The sequence below is a fragment of the Gossypium hirsutum genome, chromosome A09, assembly GCF_007990345.1.
Source record: "Gossypium hirsutum isolate 1008001.06 chromosome A09, Gossypium_hirsutum_v2.1, whole genome shotgun sequence".
NCBI classification, from domain to species: domain Eukaryota; kingdom Viridiplantae; phylum Streptophyta; class Magnoliopsida; order Malvales; family Malvaceae; genus Gossypium; species Gossypium hirsutum.
The window spans coordinates 79,393,407-79,414,570 of record NC_053432.1 but is presented as its reverse complement, the minus strand read 5'-3'; the positions used below and the strand labels follow the sequence as shown (position 1 = coordinate 79,414,570).

The following is a 21,164-nucleotide window of genomic DNA, read 5'->3' as shown; positions in this document are numbered from 1 at the left end:
CCTAGCAGAGCTTCGAAGATGAGAGATTCCTCCGCTAAGTCTAATCTAATACTGAATTATGATTTAGAGATGCTTATTTTGATTCTTTTTCGGAGTACTACTGTTTTGATACCTGCACAAATATCCATTAAGAAAGCAACATCCAGCCAATGATTTTATTTATTTCTCTCGCCTTCTTTTATTTTTATCATCCCAAAATATCGAGAATTGAGATATAATTCATATAGTAGTAATCATTTCAAAAAAATTGAGATTCCAGTCCAACAATATATAATAAAGATAGTCTAGAGATTCGAAATGTACTTTAAAAAAAATTAGTCGTTGTCGTTTAATATTACCCACTAGGACCCAAATCTGATTTAGCATTTCCAGAAATATTGTCATTTCATGTATCTTGGCTGTACAGTTGTGGCACGTCTCTGCCTCCCTCTGTCCCTATAAATCCATTACATGTACATATGTTGTATTCATCGTATCACAATCTTCCATATTAGGTTCACAGCCGATGCCCCTCGCCTGCTTCACATGTCCGAACCATTGCGGCGGACGGCCTTCAACCGCCTCTTCGCGGTGGTTTACTTCTCTGCCATTCTGGCTCTACTCTACCGCCATGTCCAAAACCTATTCCTCCACCCCACCACTAGCTTCCTCTCTTTCTCCATCACCCTTTTTTTGTTTCTCTGATCTCGTTCTTGCCTTCATGTGGGCCTCGGCACAAGCTTTCCGGATGTCGCCTATCCGTCGTAAAGAGTTCCCTCAAAACCTAAAACAAATCATCAAAGACGAAGATTTTGTAGGATTAGACGTGTTCATATGCACGGCTGATCCTTACAAGGAGCCTCCGATGAATGTAGTGAACACGGCATTGTCATTGATGGCTTATGATTATCCGACAGAAAAGATTTCGATCTATGTTTCGGATGATGGAGGGTCGGTTTTGACTCTGTTTGCTTTCATGGAGGCTGCTAAGTTTGCGAGGCATTGGTTACCGTTTTGCAGGCAACACAATATAATGGAAAGGAGCCCTCATGTTTATTTTGAATCTATTTCCCATCATCCTTCTATCCCTCAGTTTGAGAAGATCAAGGTAATTAATACACTCCAAACACTTCAACCAAGTTTTCCAAACATATTTTATACGAAATTATACTAGTAATTAATTTAATTTACTGTTTATTTCCTTCTTTATTTACTTCTCTCTAACATTGATTAATTACATGAGCTTAATTATGCATTAAAATAATTTTTTTTCATAAAATAATTATTATAAATTTAAACATAAAATTAAAAGATGAATAGAACTCTAGTAAAAGATACATCTTTAAAATAAGCAAATAATAATAATAATAATGCTTCTACTAAACACAAGTATCCTCCATGTCTGTTTTATGGTTTGTAGAGATTAATCTATCCTAAATTCGTCGTTGGTGACGGTCTTTCTTAACAATATTGTCTTCAAAGCTCAAACCCGTGTCCTCCCATTGAAAATGCAACGTGTCTTGCCATTGTATTTAACACTTGTTAGTGTAAAATTATGTAATTAAAATTTATAATATGTATATATATAAATTAAATAACATTTAGGCGTAATACGAAATTTAGCCTTTATCATTTATATATTTTGTCAATTTGACCCTTTTTAAAAGTTAAATTTGACTATTAATTTTTCAAAAAAAAGTGAAAATGTTATTTTTTAATGAAAATATTGACAAAAATATTAATCTTTTTAATAATGTTGGCATGACAACCTGCTTCGCAGTTCACATACATTTATTGCTGATATGAAATTAATTTTTTTTATGTGTTACATCAATAAATAATTTAAAAATTATAAAAATAATAAAAAATAAAAAAGTTCATAAAAATTTAAAAAAAATTAAAATGAAGTGCATGTGATTGTCATGCATGTAGTAATGTTTAAAAAATTAAAAAATAATAATAATTTGACTCTTTTTAAAAGATTAATGGTCAAATTTGTTTACACAATGCCTAAAACTACCACAACCCTTCCCCAACCCATAAATAGGAGGATAATGCGTTTCAGCGCACTTAAATCTACGTCTTCTTGTATTGACAATAATGTCTATGCCAATTGAACTAAGACTCAACTAATTTAATAATTTATGTTTAAATTAATCATATTAATAAAAATACAAGCAACTCATTTCAATTATACAATAAATTATAGAAAAGTTGCTTTGTCATATTGGAAGTGATTAAATATATGTATATTGTTTTCATTCACGTGCATGTGTTATGCAAGAAAAGTATAACACGATATCTAAATGTAACTTGTAATGTTCAGGTATATGTAGCCTAATTCCAAAGCTTTCAACTTACTTTAATTACCATTTTATGTTTTAATTTATTTCTTGAAGGACGAAATAGTTATATATAGTTATTAGGTTGTGCAGCTTGGATTATGACGTGAATATTTAATATATAATTTTTTAGGATTATTATTTAATAAATTGTATTTATTTTTTTAATTTCATAATTAAACTTAAAAAATGTTTTTGTGTTTTATTTATTTATTTTTATTTTTAAAATATTAATTAAAGATATGTTAAGGTTTCTTGTAAAGTTAAAAATTTCCTAGTACAGTATATTAACTAATTATTCTAATTTTTTATTGATTAATTTGGCCTTTCAGTGGGAGTTTGGCTTCCATCCATTACTATATCATCTATTAATATTCAATACACTATTAATCATCATTTACAAGTTAAATTTCATATTTAATAGATGAGTTTTACATTGATTCTATGTATTTGAATGGTGATGATAATCGTATATAAAATTCATGAAAATTAAGTTTTTAATTGTAAATATAAAGCTTATGTTTATACGCTAAGGGTATGCTTTAAACTGCTTAAAAATACAAAAAAAATATGGATTAGCAAATAATCCATTTGCTTTGGGTATATTATTATAAATTGTAATCTATATACATATAATTGTACACCTATAATGTGGGTAAATAAAATATAAGTTAAAAAAGTAATTTTATTTAATAATAAATATAAGAGGCGTTATAACATAATTATATTTTAATATTATTGAATACATATTAAATTCTTGGATTTATAAAGTAGGAATAGATAAAAGTTTATATAAAAAAGTATTTTTATAATTTCGAGTTAATTATCCTTTCAGAATTATATTAAAGTAACATTAGTTGATTATTTTTAATCCATTCTGCAAGTGGGGCGGTTAGGATAATCTTAAAAATTGCTTATTCTATTTGGCTTAGAAAATATCACGTTTTAGGTATACTACACTATTTTTTTAAACTATCTATGCATCTCTTTCATCTATTAAGAAAATCTCTCTTTACAGAAAAAAATTATTTTATCATGGTGTTGAAGTAATAAACATGATATCATCCGTCATTTTTTTACATTAAAATCTTAAATAATGCAGATAATGTATGAGGATATGAAAATGAAGGTAGAACAAGTGATAGATAAAGGTGCAGTTATTGAGGAATACATAAGTGATGATCAACAACATCAAGCTTTTAATAAATGGACCAAAAGTTTTAGTCGTATGGATCACCCCACTGTCATTCAGGTTTGCTTATTCTATTTTACTAAGTTTTGGTCCGACTAACAGATATTACAATATTTGAGTTTTTTAATAGATTATGAGTTATGAACAGGTTATCTTAGATAAGAGCAAAGACACAGATATTTCAGGCCAATTAATGCCAAATCTCATTTATGTCTCTCGAGAGAAAAGTAAGACTTCACCCCACCACTTTAAAGCTGGCGCTCTCAATGTTTTGGTATGAATTAATCAACTCCGGTTTTTTTTTTCTGCTAATCATCAAATTAATTACCTTTCATTATGCTTTTCTAATTGTTTCTTCCCTCCTAACTTTTCGACGTTGAAGTTACGTGTATCGGCTGTTATGACGAATGCACCAATAATCTTAACTCAAGATTGCGACATGTATTCAAATGATCCCCAAACACCTCTTCGTATACTGTGCTATTTCTCAGACCCTGCATTAAAATCAAACTTAGCATTCGTTCAATTCCCCCAACGATTTCATGGCCTTAACAGAGATGACATTTATGCTACCGAGTATAAACGTCTCTTCAAAATCAATTCTATGGGTTTTGATGGGCTAAATGGCCCAAATTATGTTGGATCTGGTTGCTTTTTTCGTAGACGAGCTTTATTTGGAGGCCCATCAACTCCAGTGCCACCTGAGATCCCAGAACTCGGTCCGGACCATGTGGTAAGAAAGCCCATTATATCTCATGAAATTTTGTCACTAGCACACCGTGTTGCAGGTTGCAACTATGAGAACCAAACCGGATGGGGCTCTCAGGTAAGCTCAAAAGTCACTCTCCACAGTACTGTTTTTAAAGAGCTTAATATTTAAGTATTTGAAGAGTTTATTAACATGTTTGCAGAGTGGCTTTAGATATGGATCATTGGTTGAGGACTTTTACACAGGGTATAGGCTTCAGTGTGAAGGATGGAAGAGCCTATTTTGCAACCCTGAGAGGGCTGCATTTTTAGGGGATGTCCCAATCACCCTTTTTGATGTACTTAGTCAATGCAAAAGATGGTGCATTGGCTTGTTTGAAGTAGCTTTCTCCAAATATAACACTCTCATCTTTGGTTCTCAATCTATGGGTGTTCTAATGAGCCTAGCTTATTCTCACTATGCATTATGGCCCATTTGGTGCATTCCAGTCACCTTTTATTCTTTCCTCCCTCAGCTAGCACTCCTCAATCAAGTCAGTCTCTTCCCAAAGGTAAGAACATCGATGAATTGTGTTATATGTAGTAAAGTTTTTATTAGATTTCGAAAAAAATAATGAAAATTTATGTCTTGCAGATAACGGAACCATGGTTTTTCCTGTACGTTTTTCTTTTACTTGGCGCATACGGGCAAGATTTCTTAGATTTTGTCCTTGATGGAGGCACTGTCCGAAAGTGGTGGAATGCACAAAGGATGTGGATGATAAGAGGACTGTCATGTTACTTATTTAGTTCAATTGAGTACTTGTTGAAGTCAGTAGGGATTTCCACACATGGTTTTAGCCTAACAAGCAAGGTGGTTGATGATGAACAAAGCAAGAGATATGGCCAAGGCATTTTTGAGTTTGGGGTCCCATCCCCATTGTTTATGCCATTAACAGTGGCAGCAATAATCAACTTGTTCTCATTCCTATTTGTATTGACACAATTTTTTAGTGGAAAAAATACGGAAGGCCTCTGTTTGAAGATGATTTTAACTGGTTCCATCGTCTTGAATTGCCTACCAGTTTATGGAGCCATTGGCTTAAGGAATGATGCAGGGAAAATGCCAACCCAAATTACTATTATCTCAACATTTGTGTCGGTGGCTCTCTATTATGCCTCTTCACTTTCTTTGTGAAGTATTAGTGAGTGTTTTAAATACTAAAAATAATGCCTTTTCTAGTGAAATACTGGAAAATAGGATCTTTGTCTTCCTTTTTTTTATTTATTTATAGTTTTTTTGGTATGTTGATATTTGTTTTATTGTTTATCTCCCAATGGTTTTTTGCTTTGTATTCTTATTGATGAATACTGCCTTGCTTCTTTTATCATGTTCTTTTGGGGTTTGTAAGATTAGAAGATTTGAAGCCATTGTTCTCGTTTTAGCTGAGGTTCAATGAGAAGAGAAAGAAATGGATAAGGAGTGGCACCCAAGCTGTTCCCTTTGGTTGGGCTTGGGCCTATTGCGCAATTATTTCTTTTTTTGTTTTAGTTACTCGTCTTGTTCGTTTGAATTGGGCCATATTCTTTCAATGTCTCACAAAAGAAGGGATCCAAACGCAAATGGAAGCTAGCTTCGAAGATGTACAATGGCAAATAGAAACCCCAACTCATCACTAATAAGTTTACACCATCTGGATTGAAAATTCGAACACGTAATTCGGCACTGTGATACCCCTCACCTCCAACATTTTTATCATCTCTTCTTATTTCGTTTTACACAACCAATCCCTATATTAATTAATTTGGGTTCTTTGTCACTACCGTTGTACTTGAACTAGCCCAATCTTTTCTTTTCTTCTTTTCACCATCGCCTTTACTCCTCCCTCTTCCATTACATTCACCCCGTATCGCATTCTAAATATAAAGCCTAACTTTCCTAATCCTTAAAACTTTTGCTTTGAATGCTTAAGACAAAAAAAGTAAAACCAAAATTTGAAATTTCAAAGGCAAAAATTTAGACAAATCTGAGCAACAAAAAGTTTCTTTAAAGTTTATAGGGATTAAGGTGTTCAAAGAAAGATTTAAAGTGGCACAACTTGTCGTATCCAATATAGAGTTAACATGTGTCCTATAAGTTACGACTTACTGAATCAATGATTTATCAACACTAGTTGCATGTCTCTCTTATTAGCTAGCAAAATCCAAATGATGCCTCTTATAAATTCAAATTAAAGTATTTATGGAAGCTTCTACATGCATAAATCGTTCTTTCACTTCACCACACGTGCAATTTATACGCATTTATAAATAAGAAAATAAATCATTTCAAAATAAGTCACTTTGTAACTTCCCCCTTGACTAAGGGATAATTGATATTAGTATCTCACTAGAGTGGCCTTTGCCACCATTACCTCTCCCAGCAACAAACTTGTTGACTATGACTTCACTTGTAGGCTACACTTTCCCAACCATGGACCTTGCAGACACATAATTGCATGGGATGTGAAGCATCTCTGATCTATCTCGCTAAGGACAAATGTTGAATCTTTTTATATATGGATCACACATGAGGTCTCACTTAATCCATCATCACTTATCTAGAGAGCTATCACGCTCCCTAAGTGGTCAATCGTGATAAGATCAACACCAAACACATGTTAGGACTTGATGAATAGTGATGGTCAGCCTCACTTATAAATACCCATCCTTAGCTTCAGGAGGAACTTCTTCTATCCTGAACTGCTATGCTCCTTACTCATCTATTCTTTTAAAGCAAGCACCTCACTGCCATATGAATCGCCATCCACCAAGGGGTGGCATAGTTGCTCACAAGAGCCTTGTAGGGCATGGTCTCAAATCCTATAAATCATAATTCCTCACATTTCCTTGGCAGGTGATAGTGCACTATGCACAATTCGTCTCCATCTAGATATTCTCACTCTATTGAATCCACCACTTTAAGCACACAGACTCTTCACAAACTCGGGAGAAAGTTCCCACTCTATTGAATATATTGTTATAGGCACTTAGTCTCTCCAAAAAATTGGGAGACAAAATCCCAACTTGTTGAGGATAGTTAGCTCCAAACAAATGACATTTTGTAGACTTCTTTTAAAGAAGTCGACATCTAGTCAACAGAAATATTATTCATATAGTATAATCTTTTAATATTCAAATCCTTTCAAAAAAAAAGTTAGAGATAATGTAATTTAATGAAATTAAATTGTTTAATATAGATATTTATATATATAATATAACCACTTGGATCAAAATCTCAATTAAAATTTTCGGACATATTGCCATATTTCATGTATCTTGCCTGAACTGTTGTGGCACGTCTCTGCCGCCCTCTGGCCTATATATCCATTACATGTACATAAGTTGTAACTTGTATTCATCGTATCACAAACTTCCATATTAGCTACCCAAGAAGTATGGAAGGCCGAGGTTTAAGAGCAGGGTTCACCACCCATGCTCCTCCCCCGCTTCACATGTCTGAACCATTGCGGCGGACGGCCTTCAACCGCCTCTTCGCGGTGGTTTACTTCTCTGCCATTCTGGCTCTATTCTACCGCCATGTCCGAAACCTATTTCTCCACCCCACCACCATCTTCCTCTCTTTCTCCATCACCCTGTCTTTGTTTATCTCTGATCTCGTTCTTGCTTTCATGTGGGCTTCGGCGCAAGCTTTCCGGATGTCACCCATCCGTCGTAAAGAGTTCCCTCAAAACCTAAAACGAATCATCAAAGACAAAGATTTTGTAGGATTAGACGTGTTCATATGCACGGCCGATCCTTACAAGGAGCCGCCGATGAATGTAGTGAACACGGCATTGTCATTGATGGCTTATGATTATCCGACAGAAAAGATTTCGATCTATGTATCGGATGATGGAGGGTCGGTTTTGACTCTGTTTGCGTTCATGGAGGCTGCCAAGTTTGCAAGGCATTGGTTACCATTTTGCAGGGAACACAATATAATGGAAAGGAGCCCTCATGTGTATTTTTATTCTAATTACCACCATCCTTCTAGCCCTCACTTTGACAAGATTAAGGTAATTATTACACTTCAATTAACTTTTCCAAACATATTTTTATACCAAATTATATATACTAGTAATTAATTTAATTTTCTCTATATTTACTTGTTTTGATTAATACACTCATGCCTCCGTTTAGTTATAGTGTTTTAACAAAAGAAAAAGCTTAATTATTATATATATATATATATATATAAAAGAATTAAAATAATTTGTATAAACTTCAAATTAAAATTTTGAGCAAAATTTTAATTTAAAAAAATAACATTTTCAAAATATGGCAAAAAGATTCTTTCATTTATTTAAAACAATTAATGTGAATGAATAAAAGTTATTAAATAAAATTAATTTATTGTTAACTAATACCAGTTTGACATCTATACGTTTTTTTGTCATTTTAGTGCACAGTAATTGTGGTGTACTCAAATTAAGGACTAGGTTTAGTATTAATCATATCATTTGTAGATATAAAAAAGTCATTTCAACTATACAATAAATTATAGATAAGTTGCTTGTCGTTTTGGAAGTAATTTGATGTACATGTTGTTTTCATTCAGGTGCGTGTATCATACCAAAAAAACAGTATAATAAGATAAGATATCTAAATCTAACCTATAATGTTCACGTATATGTAGCTTAACTACACAAAGCTTTCAACTTAGTTTACTATTTTATGTTTTATTTTCATTTTCATGTGTTGGAGGATAAAATAGTTCTATAGTTATTACATTGTTGATAGCGGCGAAGTTAGAACCAATTTTTAGGGGTCGAATAAATTTTAATTTTTTATAATCTATATTTTTATAATTTTTAAAAAATTAAATTGAGTTTTTATGATTTTAGAGGAGTTAAATTACAATTTTACTTTTACTAATTTAAAATTTAAAAAAAAATTAGAAAACCTAAATATTAATTTTTTATTTTAGAGAAAACCAGGGTCTATGCCAACCCCTAAATTCGACTGTGGTTGTTCAGCTTGGATTATGACGTTAGTATTTAAGATATTGTTTTAGCTTTTCTAATTTTAAAAATATAATTAATCTTTTTTATATGGAAAAAAGTATCACAAAATTTTTTTATTATATTTTGAATTGTATTTTAATTTTTTATTAAAAATATAAAATAAATTAAATTCTGTATATTAAATGAGTGAGTACAATAATTTTATATGTTAATTAATTAATTAATTTTTAAAATATAAATTAAAAAATCTACCTTAAAAATAATCATCCTAAGTTTCTTTGTCAATGGGCGGAACGTTTTTTATTGTTAAATATATAGGCTGAACTGTCAAACTTTTAAAATATGCAAAGAGAACAAATTATATATCCACTTGCCTTGGGTATATCATAGTTGAAAACAACATGTGAACTCTCTAATTTTGTATTCCGAGAGCAAGTGATAACCTCTGGAGGTAAAAAAAAGAAAAATGTAATTTTTTAAAACAGTAAATATTTTGATATATTAATAATATATATTTTTTATTTGTTAAATAGAATTATAAATTTGTTGTAAGTTTAATTTTCTTTTATATATTTTCACTGTATCTTATATATATTAGTCATCATTCTAATTTTATTTGTGGAATTTTTAAATTCTATTGATAGTGTATTAAATATTTTTTTTAAAAATATAAATTTTTTAAATATAAAATTATTATTATTTTAAAAAAATATTATATAATAAGTTTAAATTTTTTAAAAACTTGACCTAGTGGATAATTTTTAATCCATTATCTTCGAACAGAGTTTTTTAGTTTTACTTTTACCTTTCTGAAAACTGCATTTGCACATGGTTCCCATGTTGGTAATTGCTTATTCTATTTCACTTGGAAAATATAACCTTTTAGTCATTATTTTTATTTTATTTTCAATATTTTATGTTTGTTTTTATTAATACTAGGTGAATTATTCGATTCATGAATTGAGTTTTAATTCGGTATTAAAAATACTAAAAGTTGATCATTATTATAAAGTAAAAAATATTATTTTGAAGATATTTTTATCTTTTCTATATTTCATATAAAATATAGAATAATACATATATATGGTTTGATTTGAACCAAAACATCTTAATTTTCGTCATCTTAATTTTACCATTTCAACTATATAAAATATGTAATAACACATATACATTATTTGCTTTTATAATAATTTTTACTATAAATTTGTTATATGAATTTTTCTCATACTGTATACGAATATTATATATAATAGAGTTGATCACACCCATGATAAGGGTGAACGAAAATATTTTATATATTAAAAATATGTATTTATAAAATTATTTTAACAAATAACTATAGGTGGTAAGATATTTTTATTTGAATTTGTGGTTATGTGTTTGATTTCTTGTTTTATTTGACAAATTATACGAGACAATGAAATAATAAAAATACCCTTACAATAATATTAATCACCCTTTAAAGTAAAGGTATTTTAGTAATTTCATAATCGAGTTGGTGTTGAGTTGACTTATGATACCAACTCAATCAACCATTTTATCTATGGTATAGATTAAAAAATTAAATGAGTTAAATGTTCAACAATAAATTGTGTTAAAAGGATTTTCAAACTCCTTTAGGAGGAGTTTTTGAAGTGTCAAAGTTGACAAACTTCTCAATGTTCGGTATTATCTTATGTTGAGGTTTTATTTCTCAACTAAAAAATTATATAAGTTAAACGTCTCGTTTGATTGGGCTGTGCAAATATATAATGTAAATCCCCAAAAAAAATAATGCTCATCATCAACATAATGATCCTTCAAAAGTCATCCGTAGTAACGTGATAATCATCCGTAGTAACGTGATAATCAATGATGAAGGAAGGAGCAGGTAGTTGTCTTAGCCCCTTAAAAATGAAATTTTTTTACAACATCACTTCAATTTTTAAGAAACCACAAGTTAATTTACTAGTAAAATTACTGAAATTTTTTATTCAGTTCGCAGGATGTCAAAATGAACATTCCTAATCACATGAAATCTGAAGTCTTTTAGCTGACTAGTTGCCATTTTTTTATGCTTATCAGTTATCAGCAATTCATCTTCCACTTTTTGGACACTGAAACTTGAATTATTGCAGATGATGTACGAGGATATGAAAGTGAAGGTTGAACATGTGATTGATAAAGGTGAAGTTACTGATGAATACATAACCGATCATCAACAACGTCAAGCTTTCAATAAATGGACCAAAAGCTTTACTCGTATGGATCACCCCACTGTCATTCAGGTTTGTTTACTCAACCTTTTTTACTTGGATAGGTCTATTTTATTTATATTTACCGATAGATTATGAACCATGAGCAGATTATCTTAGACAAGAGCCACGACAAAGATATTTCTGGCCGTTTAATGCCAAATCTCATTTACGTCTCCAGAGGAAAAAGCAAGACTTCACCCCACCACTTTAAAGCTGGTGCTCTTAATGTTCTGGTATGAGTTAATCAAATCTATTAATCTTATTTTTCTGCTAATCATCAAACTAATTACCTTTCATTATGGTTTTTAATTTTTCCTTTACATTTTCAACATTGAAGTTACGTGTATCAGCTGTTATGACAAATGCGCCAATAATCTTAACTCAAGATTGTGATATGTACTCAAATGATCCCCAAACACCTCTTCGAATGCTGTGTTATTTATCAGACCCTGCACTAAAATCAAGCTTAGCATTCATTCAGTTTCCCCAAAGATTTCATGGCGTTGACAAAGATGATATTTATGATAATGAGTATAAACTTCCCTTCCAAATCAATCCTATGGGCCTTGATGGGCTAAAGGGCCCAAGCTATGTTGGGTCTGGCTGCTTCTTTCGTCGACGATCATTATTTGGAGATCCATCAACTCCGGTTTCACCCGAAATCCCAGAACTTAGCCCAGAACATGTGGTAAACAAACCCATTAAATCTCAAGAAACTTTGTCATTGGCACACCATGTTGCAAGTTGCAACTACGAGAACGAAACCAAATGGGGTTCTAAGGTAAAGCTCATAAGTCACTCTACACAATACTGTCTCTAAGAAGCGTAAAATTTAAGTACCTGAAGTGTTCATTGACATGTTTGCAGACTGGCTTTAGATATGGATCATTGGTTGAGGACTTCTACACATCGTATAGGCTTCATTGTGAAGGATGGAAGAGCTTATTTTGCAACCCTGAGAGGGCTGCATTTTTAGGGAATGTTCCAATCACCCTTTTTGATGGTGTTAACCAATGCAAGAGATGGTGCATTGGCTTGTTTGAAGTAGCTTTCTCCAAATATAATCCTCTCACCTTTGGTTCTCAATATATGGGTCTTTTAATGAGCCTAGGTTACTCTCACTATGCATTTTGTTCCTTTTGGTGCATACCAGTCACCTTCTATTCTTTCCTCCCTCAACTAACACTTCTCAATCAAGTTAGCATCTTCCCAAAGGTATGAACATCAATGAATTGTATTATATATATAAAGTTTTTATTAGATTTAGGTATAGTTATGGATTCGGAAAATAACAATTCATGTCATGCAGATATCGGAACCATGGTTTTTCCTTTATGTTTTTCTTTTCCTCGGCTCATACGGGCAAGATTTTCTTGATATCATCTTGGTCGGAGGAACTGTCCGAAGGTGGTGGAATGTTCAAAGGATGTGGATGATAAGGGGACTGACATGTAACTTATTTGCTTCAATTGAGTACTTGTTGGAGTCACTAGGGATTTCCACATATGATTTTTGCCTTACCAGTAAGGTGGTTGATGATGAACAAAGCAAGAGATATGGACAAGGCATTTTTGAGTTTGGGGTCCCATCTCCATTGTTTGTGCCATTAACAGTGGCAGCAATAATCAACTTATTCTCATTCTTATCCGGGTTGACTGGATTTTTCAGCGGCAACAATATGGAGGGCCTGGGTTTGCAGATGATTTTAACTGGTTTCATCGTCTTGAATTACTTACCAGTTTATGGAGCCATTGCCTTAAGGAATGATGCAGGGAAAATGCCAACCCAAATTATAATTATCTCTACATTTGTGTCAGTGGCTATTTATTATGCCTCTTCACTTTGTTTATGGAGTAACAACGACTCTTCTAAGCACTAAAATAAGGCCTTTTCTAGTTAAATGTTGGAAATTTGTGTCTTTACTTTGTATTCTCCTTGGGCTTCATCAAGGGTTGGGTTACTCCTCTAGCTTGTTTGAATAAAATCTTTTGTAATTCGTGTTAATCTTCGCTTAACCCAAACAACAATTTATTAACCACAAAATATTTGGATCAGAATTTTGTTAAAATATAAATATTAACATAAATATTTATTTTTAATATTTCATTAAAAATCATTTAGAATTTTGAATTTAAGGAATTAAAAAAAATGGAATCTTATCTTTACTTTTAATATGAACAAGTCTTAAATATGAAATTTAGTTTTTCTATTTTTATTTTTAAGAATCTAGCCTTTAAAGTTTTCAATTTTTAAAATTCGGGTCATTCGTATTAAATTTAGCTTTATTACAACATTAAATTTTTTATTACATATTTACCGAATAAATATTTTATTATTTCCAAATGTTACACCACAAATTTAATTAAAGAATTTTAATAGTATTAACAATTAAACTTAAATTTTAAATTTTAAAATATAAAAAAATAAATTTTATAAATAAAAATAAAGAGACTTCCAAAAATAATAAAATATAACAGTTGCCAACAAATTTAAAGTCTACTTTCTTAACCATACATATCATCAAACAGTAAGTTTAAAATTATAAAGCTTCAAAACTTTAATGTTGTATTTTTTATTTATTTTTTATTTGCTATTATTCGTGAAAATAGCAGTTATCAATTAAGTTTACACATGTATACTGAAATTTAAGACATTAAAAAATTGTGTTATTGATATGATATGTATGGGTATTAGTCACGTTTTTATTGTACATTTAAACATTTTATAAAGTTTTATTAAATTTTTTATATAAAAAAGTGAAATATTATTAATAGTGACTTTATTTGGATATAATTTTTTTTTGAATATGCACAAATGAATATTAAAATTGAAATTTCCAGAAAGTATTGAAGGTGTATTTTCTTCTTCCCATTGGCGTTCAACTCCCTCCCCATGGTTGCAAATCTCTTTGGACGATGAACTTTGCATCATCGTAAACATACATGCTTCACACCGTTTTTATGAACTTAGTCCATGAATCTAATTTTCCACACTGATCGAAAACTCATCCTTCCCATACCCCTATAATATCCTCTTCAGTTGGTAGGTCATAATAAAGATCCAACCCTTCTGGTGTATCTTTAAGACATTAATTTGTTCATCGTTCTCTCTTTTATGTAATACGAAGCAAACAACTTGACCCTAGTTTTGATTCCTTTTTAGTAGTTTACGATGGCACTGTTGTTTGATATCTAAGTCGTTTCTACACTATTGTTCATTAACCCCAAAAAATAATCTTCAAGCAAACAGCATACAAACAATTTTAATTTATTTCTCTTTCCTCTTTTTTCCTAATCTTTCCAAAATAATTGAGATCCCAAGTTGAACAATATATATTATAAAAATTATTGGGATTCCAAAAATTATTTGGGTTGTTGAGGCTGCCCATTGGTCTATATTTTCTGCTTTGTTTGGACTTTTTGTGATTGTTTATTAAAATGAATTTTTGCTGAGAGAGAATCCCAGCCTCATTTAGCATTTCCAGACATGAGATCTTGGCTTAATAGTTCTGGCTCCTTTACCCTCTCTGTCGCCTATATATATAGATGTGTTGTAATGGTATTGGTCATATCAGCTAGCCAACAAGTATGGAAGGTCGACGTCTAAGAGGAGGGTTCACCACCACCGATTCTCCTCCGCTTCACACGTCTGAGCCATTACGACGCACCGCCTTCAACCGCCTGTTCGCGGCGGTTTACTTCTCTGCCATTCTGGCTGTACTCTACCGCCATGTCCGAAACCTATTTCTCCTTTCCACGACCAGCCTACTCTCTTTCTCCATCGCCCTTTCTTTGTTTATCTCTGATCTCGTTCTTGGCTTCATGTGGGCTTCGCTGCAAGCTCTCCGAATGTCGCCCATTCGTCGGAAAGAGTTCCCTCAAGACCTAAAACAAATCATCAAAGATGAAGATTTTGTAGAACTAGACGTGTTCATATGCACGGCTGATCCTTACAAGGAACCGCCGATGAATGTTGTGAACACGGCATTGTCGTTGATGGCTTACGATTACCCGACCGACAAATTTCAATCTATGTTTCCGATGATGGAGGATCGGATTTGACTCTATTCGCTTTCATGGAGGCTGCTGAGTTCGCAAGGCATTGGTTACCGTTTTGCAGGGAACACAATGTAATGGAAAGGAGCCCTCAAGTATATTTTGAATCTAATTACCATTCTTCTAGCCCTCACTTTGAGAAGATTAAGGTAATTAATACACTCAGACACCTTAATTAACTTTTCCAAACATATTTTATACGAAATTATATTAGTAATTAATTTAATTTTCTATTTTTTTTGTAAAAAACTTTAAAATACCCGTAATTTTTAAAAAATATAATTAAACTCACTCAAACTCTATATCCAGAGAATACGAAAAAAAATTAGGTAATATACATTCAGACAAAGATCCAGACACAGACAGCCATAAAAATTTTGTCGTTTAGTCGACATTATTTGTGGTGTAGTCAAACTCGGATTTTTTAAAGGTCAAACACTCCAATTTAAGAGTAGGTTTAGTATTAATATTTATGTTCAAATTATGGAATATTATCTAGTAAAAAACTTTACAAGTAAATTTAGGTTAATATCATTTAAAATATAATAAAATAATAATAAGAATGATATCATCTTCTCTTTTTACTCTACTAACAATGAATAAAATAATTATCCTTAAATTAATCATATTATATATTTAATAATAACAACTGTACAATAAATTATAGATAAGTTATCTGTCGTTTCCGGAAGTTATTAAATATGTAGCATTAGCTAACGTCGGAACTCTCAAATCTTTTTTATGATTTATTTTATTATTAATAAAAGTTATTTTTAATTATCATTCTATTCTAATAAAGAACAATTACTTAATTAATTCTTATTAAATATAAAAACGAATTTTATTATAATTATTCAGAATTACCTACTGATTGTGTAGATTAACTATTTTAAATAAATTTGTATAAAAAATATTTTTTTATTATAAGAGATAGAGTACACCGTAAAAATTATCAGATTCTTTTTTCGAGTTGATATCAATAAATAGAAGCCTTCAGCAAGTAGATTGAATATGAATATGTAATAAATTAATATTTTTTAAAATTAAAGCACTTTTATAAATTATTTTTTATATTTTAATATTTTCATTAAACGAAATGGAATAAATTAAATAGGATCCCAAAATAATTTAAGAAAATAATTAAATACAGCACCAAAAATATTCAAACATGTCAATATGTAGGTAAAATATAAGCCTTATGTTGATAGGGTAGGGGGCTGCTATAAAGGGTTACAAACTTTTAAAATATGGATTGGCAATGGTCAGACTAATATCCACTTGCCAATTCATTCTTATCCCATTCTATGTAGATTCAGACTATATAAATTTATATTTATTCATTAATAATGATGTTACGGAATATATTATTAACAAATCTATCGTAATTATTGCAGATAATGTATGAAGATATGAAAATGAAGATAGAACATGTGATGGATAAAGGTAAAATAATTGATGAATATATTAGTGATCAACAACGACGACAAGTTTTTAATAAATGGATCAAAGGCTTTACTCGTATGAATCATCCTACTGTCATTCAGGTTTGCTTATTCTATTTACATTTTTCAAATCAGACTCAAGATTATTTCGACTTAGGTTGACTTGTTTACTATTTATATAATTAAATTTAAATATAATTTGTATTACTAAAAAAAAAAAATCCTTGTGAGTTGCATGCAGATTGAGAATGAAACAGACAAACTATGAGCAGATTATTTTAGATAATCCGATGCTTGTATAGGTTTATCTTGTTTTTGTTTACTAATAGATTATGAACTATAAGCAGGTTATCTTAGATAAGAAGCATGACAAAGATAATTCTGGCCGTTTAATGCCAAATCTCATTTATGTCTCTAGAGAGAAAAACAAGACTTCACCTCACCACTTTAAAGCCGGTGCTCTTAATGTTCTGGTATGAATTAATTAACTCCATTAATCTTGTTTTTCTGCTAACCATCAAATTAATTACTTTTTATTATGCTTTTCTGATTGGATTTTTTCCCTTTCATTTTTGACATTGAAGTTACGTGTATCAGCTGTTATGACAAATGCACCAATAATCTTAACTGAAGATTGCGACATGTATTCAAATGATCCCCAAACACTTGTTCGTATACTGTGTTATTTATCGGACCCTGCAATCAAATCAAACTTAGCATTTATCCAGTTTCCCCAGCGATTTCATGGCCTTAACAAACACGATATCTATGCTTGTGAGTATAAACATCACTTCCAAGTAAATCCTATGGGTTTTGATGGGCTAAAGGGCCCAAGCTATATTGGATCCGGCTGCTTTTTTCATCGACGAGCTTTGTTCGGAGGTCCATCAACTCCGGTGCCACCCGAAATCCCAGAACTCAGCCCCGACCATGTGGTAAGCAAGCCCATTCAATCTCAAGAAATTTTGTCATTGGCACACCATGTTGCAGGTTGCAACTACGAGAACCAAACCAATTGGGGCTCTAAGGTAAAGCTCATAAGTCATTCTCCACAATACTGTCTTCAAAAAGATTAAAATTTTAAAGTATTTGAAGAGTTCATTGTTATGTATGCAGAGTGGGTTTAGATATGGATCATTGGTTGAGGACTATAACACATCGTATAGGCTTCATTGTGAAGGATGGAAGAGCTTATTTTGCAACCCTAAGAGAGCTGCATTTTTAGGGGATGTCCCAATTACCCTTTTTGATGTACTTAGCCAAAACAAGAGATGGTGCATTGGCTTGTTTGAAGTAGCTTTCTCCAAATATAATCCTCTCATTTTTGGTTCTCAATATATGGGTGTTTTAATGAGCCTAGCTTATTCTCACTATGCATTTTGGCCCATTTGGTGCATTCCAGTCATCTTCTATTCTTTCCTCCCCAGCTAGCACTCCTCAATCAATTCAGCATCTTCCAAAGGTAATGTAGACATATGTAGTGAAGCTTGTGTTTGAATCCGATATATTTATCGACTCGAAAATAAAATTGTGTGTTTGCAGTTATCGGAACCATGGTTTTTCCTATATGTTTTCCTTTTCCTCGGGGCATATGGGCAAGATTTCGTTGAGTTCTTCCTGGCTGGAGGCACGGTCCATAGGTGGTGGAATTGTCAAAGGATGTGGATGATAAGGGGACTGTCATGTTACTTATTTGGTTCAGTTGAGTACTTGTTGAAGTCAGTAGGGATTTCCACACATGGTTTTAGCCTAACAAGCAAGGCGCTTGATGATGAACATAGCAAGAGATATGGCTGGGGCATTTTTGAGTTTAGGGTCCCATCCCCATTGTTTGTGCCACTAACAATGGCAGCAATAATCAACTTGTTCTCATTCCTATTGGGATTGACTGCATTTATGCGTGCCAACAATATGGAAGGCCTGGGTTTGCAGATGATTTTAATTGGTTTCATCGTCTTAAATTGCCTACCAGTTTATGGAGCCATTGCCCTAAGAAATGATGGAGGGAAGATACCAACTCAAATTACAATTATCTCAACATTCGTGTCAGTGGCTTTTTATTATGCCTCTTCACTCTGTTTCTGAAGTAATAAAGAGGCTTTTAAGTAGTAAAAATAAGGCCTTTTTTCTGGTCCAATATTGGAAATTAGGATCTTTACTTTGTATTCTCCTTGATAACACCCTGGTTTCTTGTCCTTCAAGAGACAGGTTACTCTGACTGAATTAGGTTGTAGAGAAGGTCTTTTTTTGTAATTCGAAAGGTTTTTTTCTCGACCCAAATAATAATTTATTAATTACAAAATATTTTTATTTTTATACAGTATTCAAAATATTTTTATTAGAATTTAGTTATAAAATTTTATTATGTATAATCAATTTGGGGAGGTGGTTAAAATATTAAAAAAATATATAAAAAGGTAAAGTTACTTTAATTTTACATTGGTGTAAGTTGATTCTTTTCAATCAATGTTATATTTATATAGATAATGTAATTATTTGATGCATAGTTGGAAAAAGTATCAGGGAGGCCCTTATATTAGGAGTTAGATTACATTTTGCCCCATTCATTTAGAAAATGGACAAATTAGTATCTATATGTTGATCAAATCAGAGAGTAAACTGATCATTTTTATTAAAAATTTCATCAATTTCTACTGTTAAAAGTAGTGTGCATGATGAAATAACCATACAGATACATGTTATGTCACATGTACCTCATATTGAAGTACAAGGACCAATTTTTAACAGTAAAATTGGATAGAATTTTTAATAGAAGAACCAATTTACTCTTTGATCTAACGTATAGAGACTAATTTGTACATTTTTTTAAGTAAAGGGGACAGAATGCAATTCGACTCCTACTACAACAGCCTCTATGATACTTTTACCTACACAGTTTGTGGAGTTTTTAGATGACACAAATATGGTTGAAATTGTGACAAATATCCTATTTGTTTATATATTTATGAATTTTTATAAAGAGTTAAATCATTTTTGAGAGTTTGAACTCGACAACTACTTTCACATTGGAACCAGAACTTCTTTTCCAATCCAAGTTTGATTTATAACATTATTTGCTACTAGTAAGTTGGCATGATAAATAAAAAAAATGAAGGTACAGTTTTGTGGAATTAAAGACAACAATTGAACTAATAACATGTAAGTCTTATGGGTTTAAGCTTAAGTCAAGCAACCATTTGATCTTAGCCTTGAAACTCAATCGCTTTGTATGCAAACAGTTGCGTCAAGACAATCGATATTAAGGTATATATCCCATGAGAAAAGTGTCTTGCATGTCCAGCCTAAGACAACTTGCAGCTCGACCTCATTAGATGTTAACATTCCAAAACCATCAATCAAAGTCATTGACAAAAAAGCTTTCACAATGTCATTCACATGTTTAGGATAGGTTTAGATGGACTATGCGTTTATTTACGGTTAATGTAAAAACAATGATGACAATAAAATTATATACTGTAACAATATTATAATGTGAGATAAGAAATAAACTAAACGCACAATACTGCACCCCACCTCATTATCTATCCAAACCCACCTTTAATTCAAATAAACTCATCCCATTCTTTCAAATTTGAATCTACCCAAAAAAAAAAATCCTAAACAACCAAAGTCCGTATCGATATGATTATTACGTTGTTCCCATCCAAATAAACAACTATACAATATTCTCCCTTAGATATCAACATCAGCATCTAGGGGTTTATAATAAATGGGTATGATTAAGGCACCTCTTTCTCTAATATGCCACCGCTTTGACCAACAAATTTCTCACATTTCTTTGAAAGAATAGAAATGCTACGGGCAGCTTTGTCATTTCAATGATTATAATAAATAAGATTAAGTGCTAATGACAGCTAAGGTTAATACAAACTTTGATGGTAATGATCATCATGTTAAAAGCAAACAGCTTCGATTTCCTATTTATTTGTCATATAATAATGATTAGACAAGTTTAAGAGTGGACTAATTAGTTTGTATGAATTGAGTTTTCGACAATATTATGTATAATTTAAATTAATTCATTTTGATTGAAATTATTATTTATACCCAAGCATAAGTATCTCCTATGCTTTCCATATATGAACACTCCAAGTTTCGGTATTTCCTACACCTTTTTATATATAGAATCTTTACGTCACCATAAAAAACATATCGTTACAATATCATTAAGAATAGTTGTTAAATCATATTCAATCTCGTAAA

At 31.5% G+C, this 21,164-nt stretch overlaps 2 protein-coding genes and 1 pseudogene across 3 annotated transcripts; all 3 read left to right on the top strand.

Annotated features, from left to right (window-relative positions):
* The first annotated feature begins 418 nt into the window (after positions 1-418).
* LOC107896452 (cellulose synthase-like protein G3) lies at positions 419-5,731 on the top strand. 2 transcript variants are annotated; one of them, XM_041077018.1, is made up of 6 exons: positions 419-1,087; positions 3,424-3,573; positions 3,644-3,787; positions 3,896-4,339; positions 4,425-4,772; positions 4,856-5,731. In XM_041077018.1, the coding sequence occupies exons 1-6, from the start codon at positions 506-508 to the stop codon at positions 5,396-5,398; spliced, it is 2,211 nt and encodes a 736-aa protein (XP_040932952.1). In that variant the 5' UTR covers positions 419-505; the 3' UTR covers positions 5,399-5,731. The 2 variants fall into 2 exon arrangements, with proteins under 2 accessions (XP_040932952.1, XP_040932953.1); XM_041077019.1 differs by having other exon boundaries at positions 444-1,087; positions 3,662-3,787.
* Positions 5,732-7,598: 1,867 nt separating this feature from the next.
* On the top strand, positions 7,599-13,444 carry LOC107896451 (cellulose synthase-like protein G2). The gene is made up of 6 exons (XM_016821626.2): positions 7,599-8,258; positions 11,324-11,473; positions 11,551-11,676; positions 11,781-12,224; positions 12,311-12,658; positions 12,753-13,444. Exons 1-6 carry the CDS (start codon positions 7,638-7,640, stop codon positions 13,320-13,322), a joined length of 2,259 nt encoding a protein of 752 aa, XP_016677115.2. The 5' UTR covers positions 7,599-7,637; the 3' UTR covers positions 13,323-13,444.
* A 1,408-nt stretch (positions 13,445-14,852) lies between these two features.
* On the top strand, positions 14,853-19,242 carry LOC107896450 (cellulose synthase-like protein G3; annotated as a pseudogene).
* Positions 19,243-21,164: the final 1,922 nt, after the last annotated feature.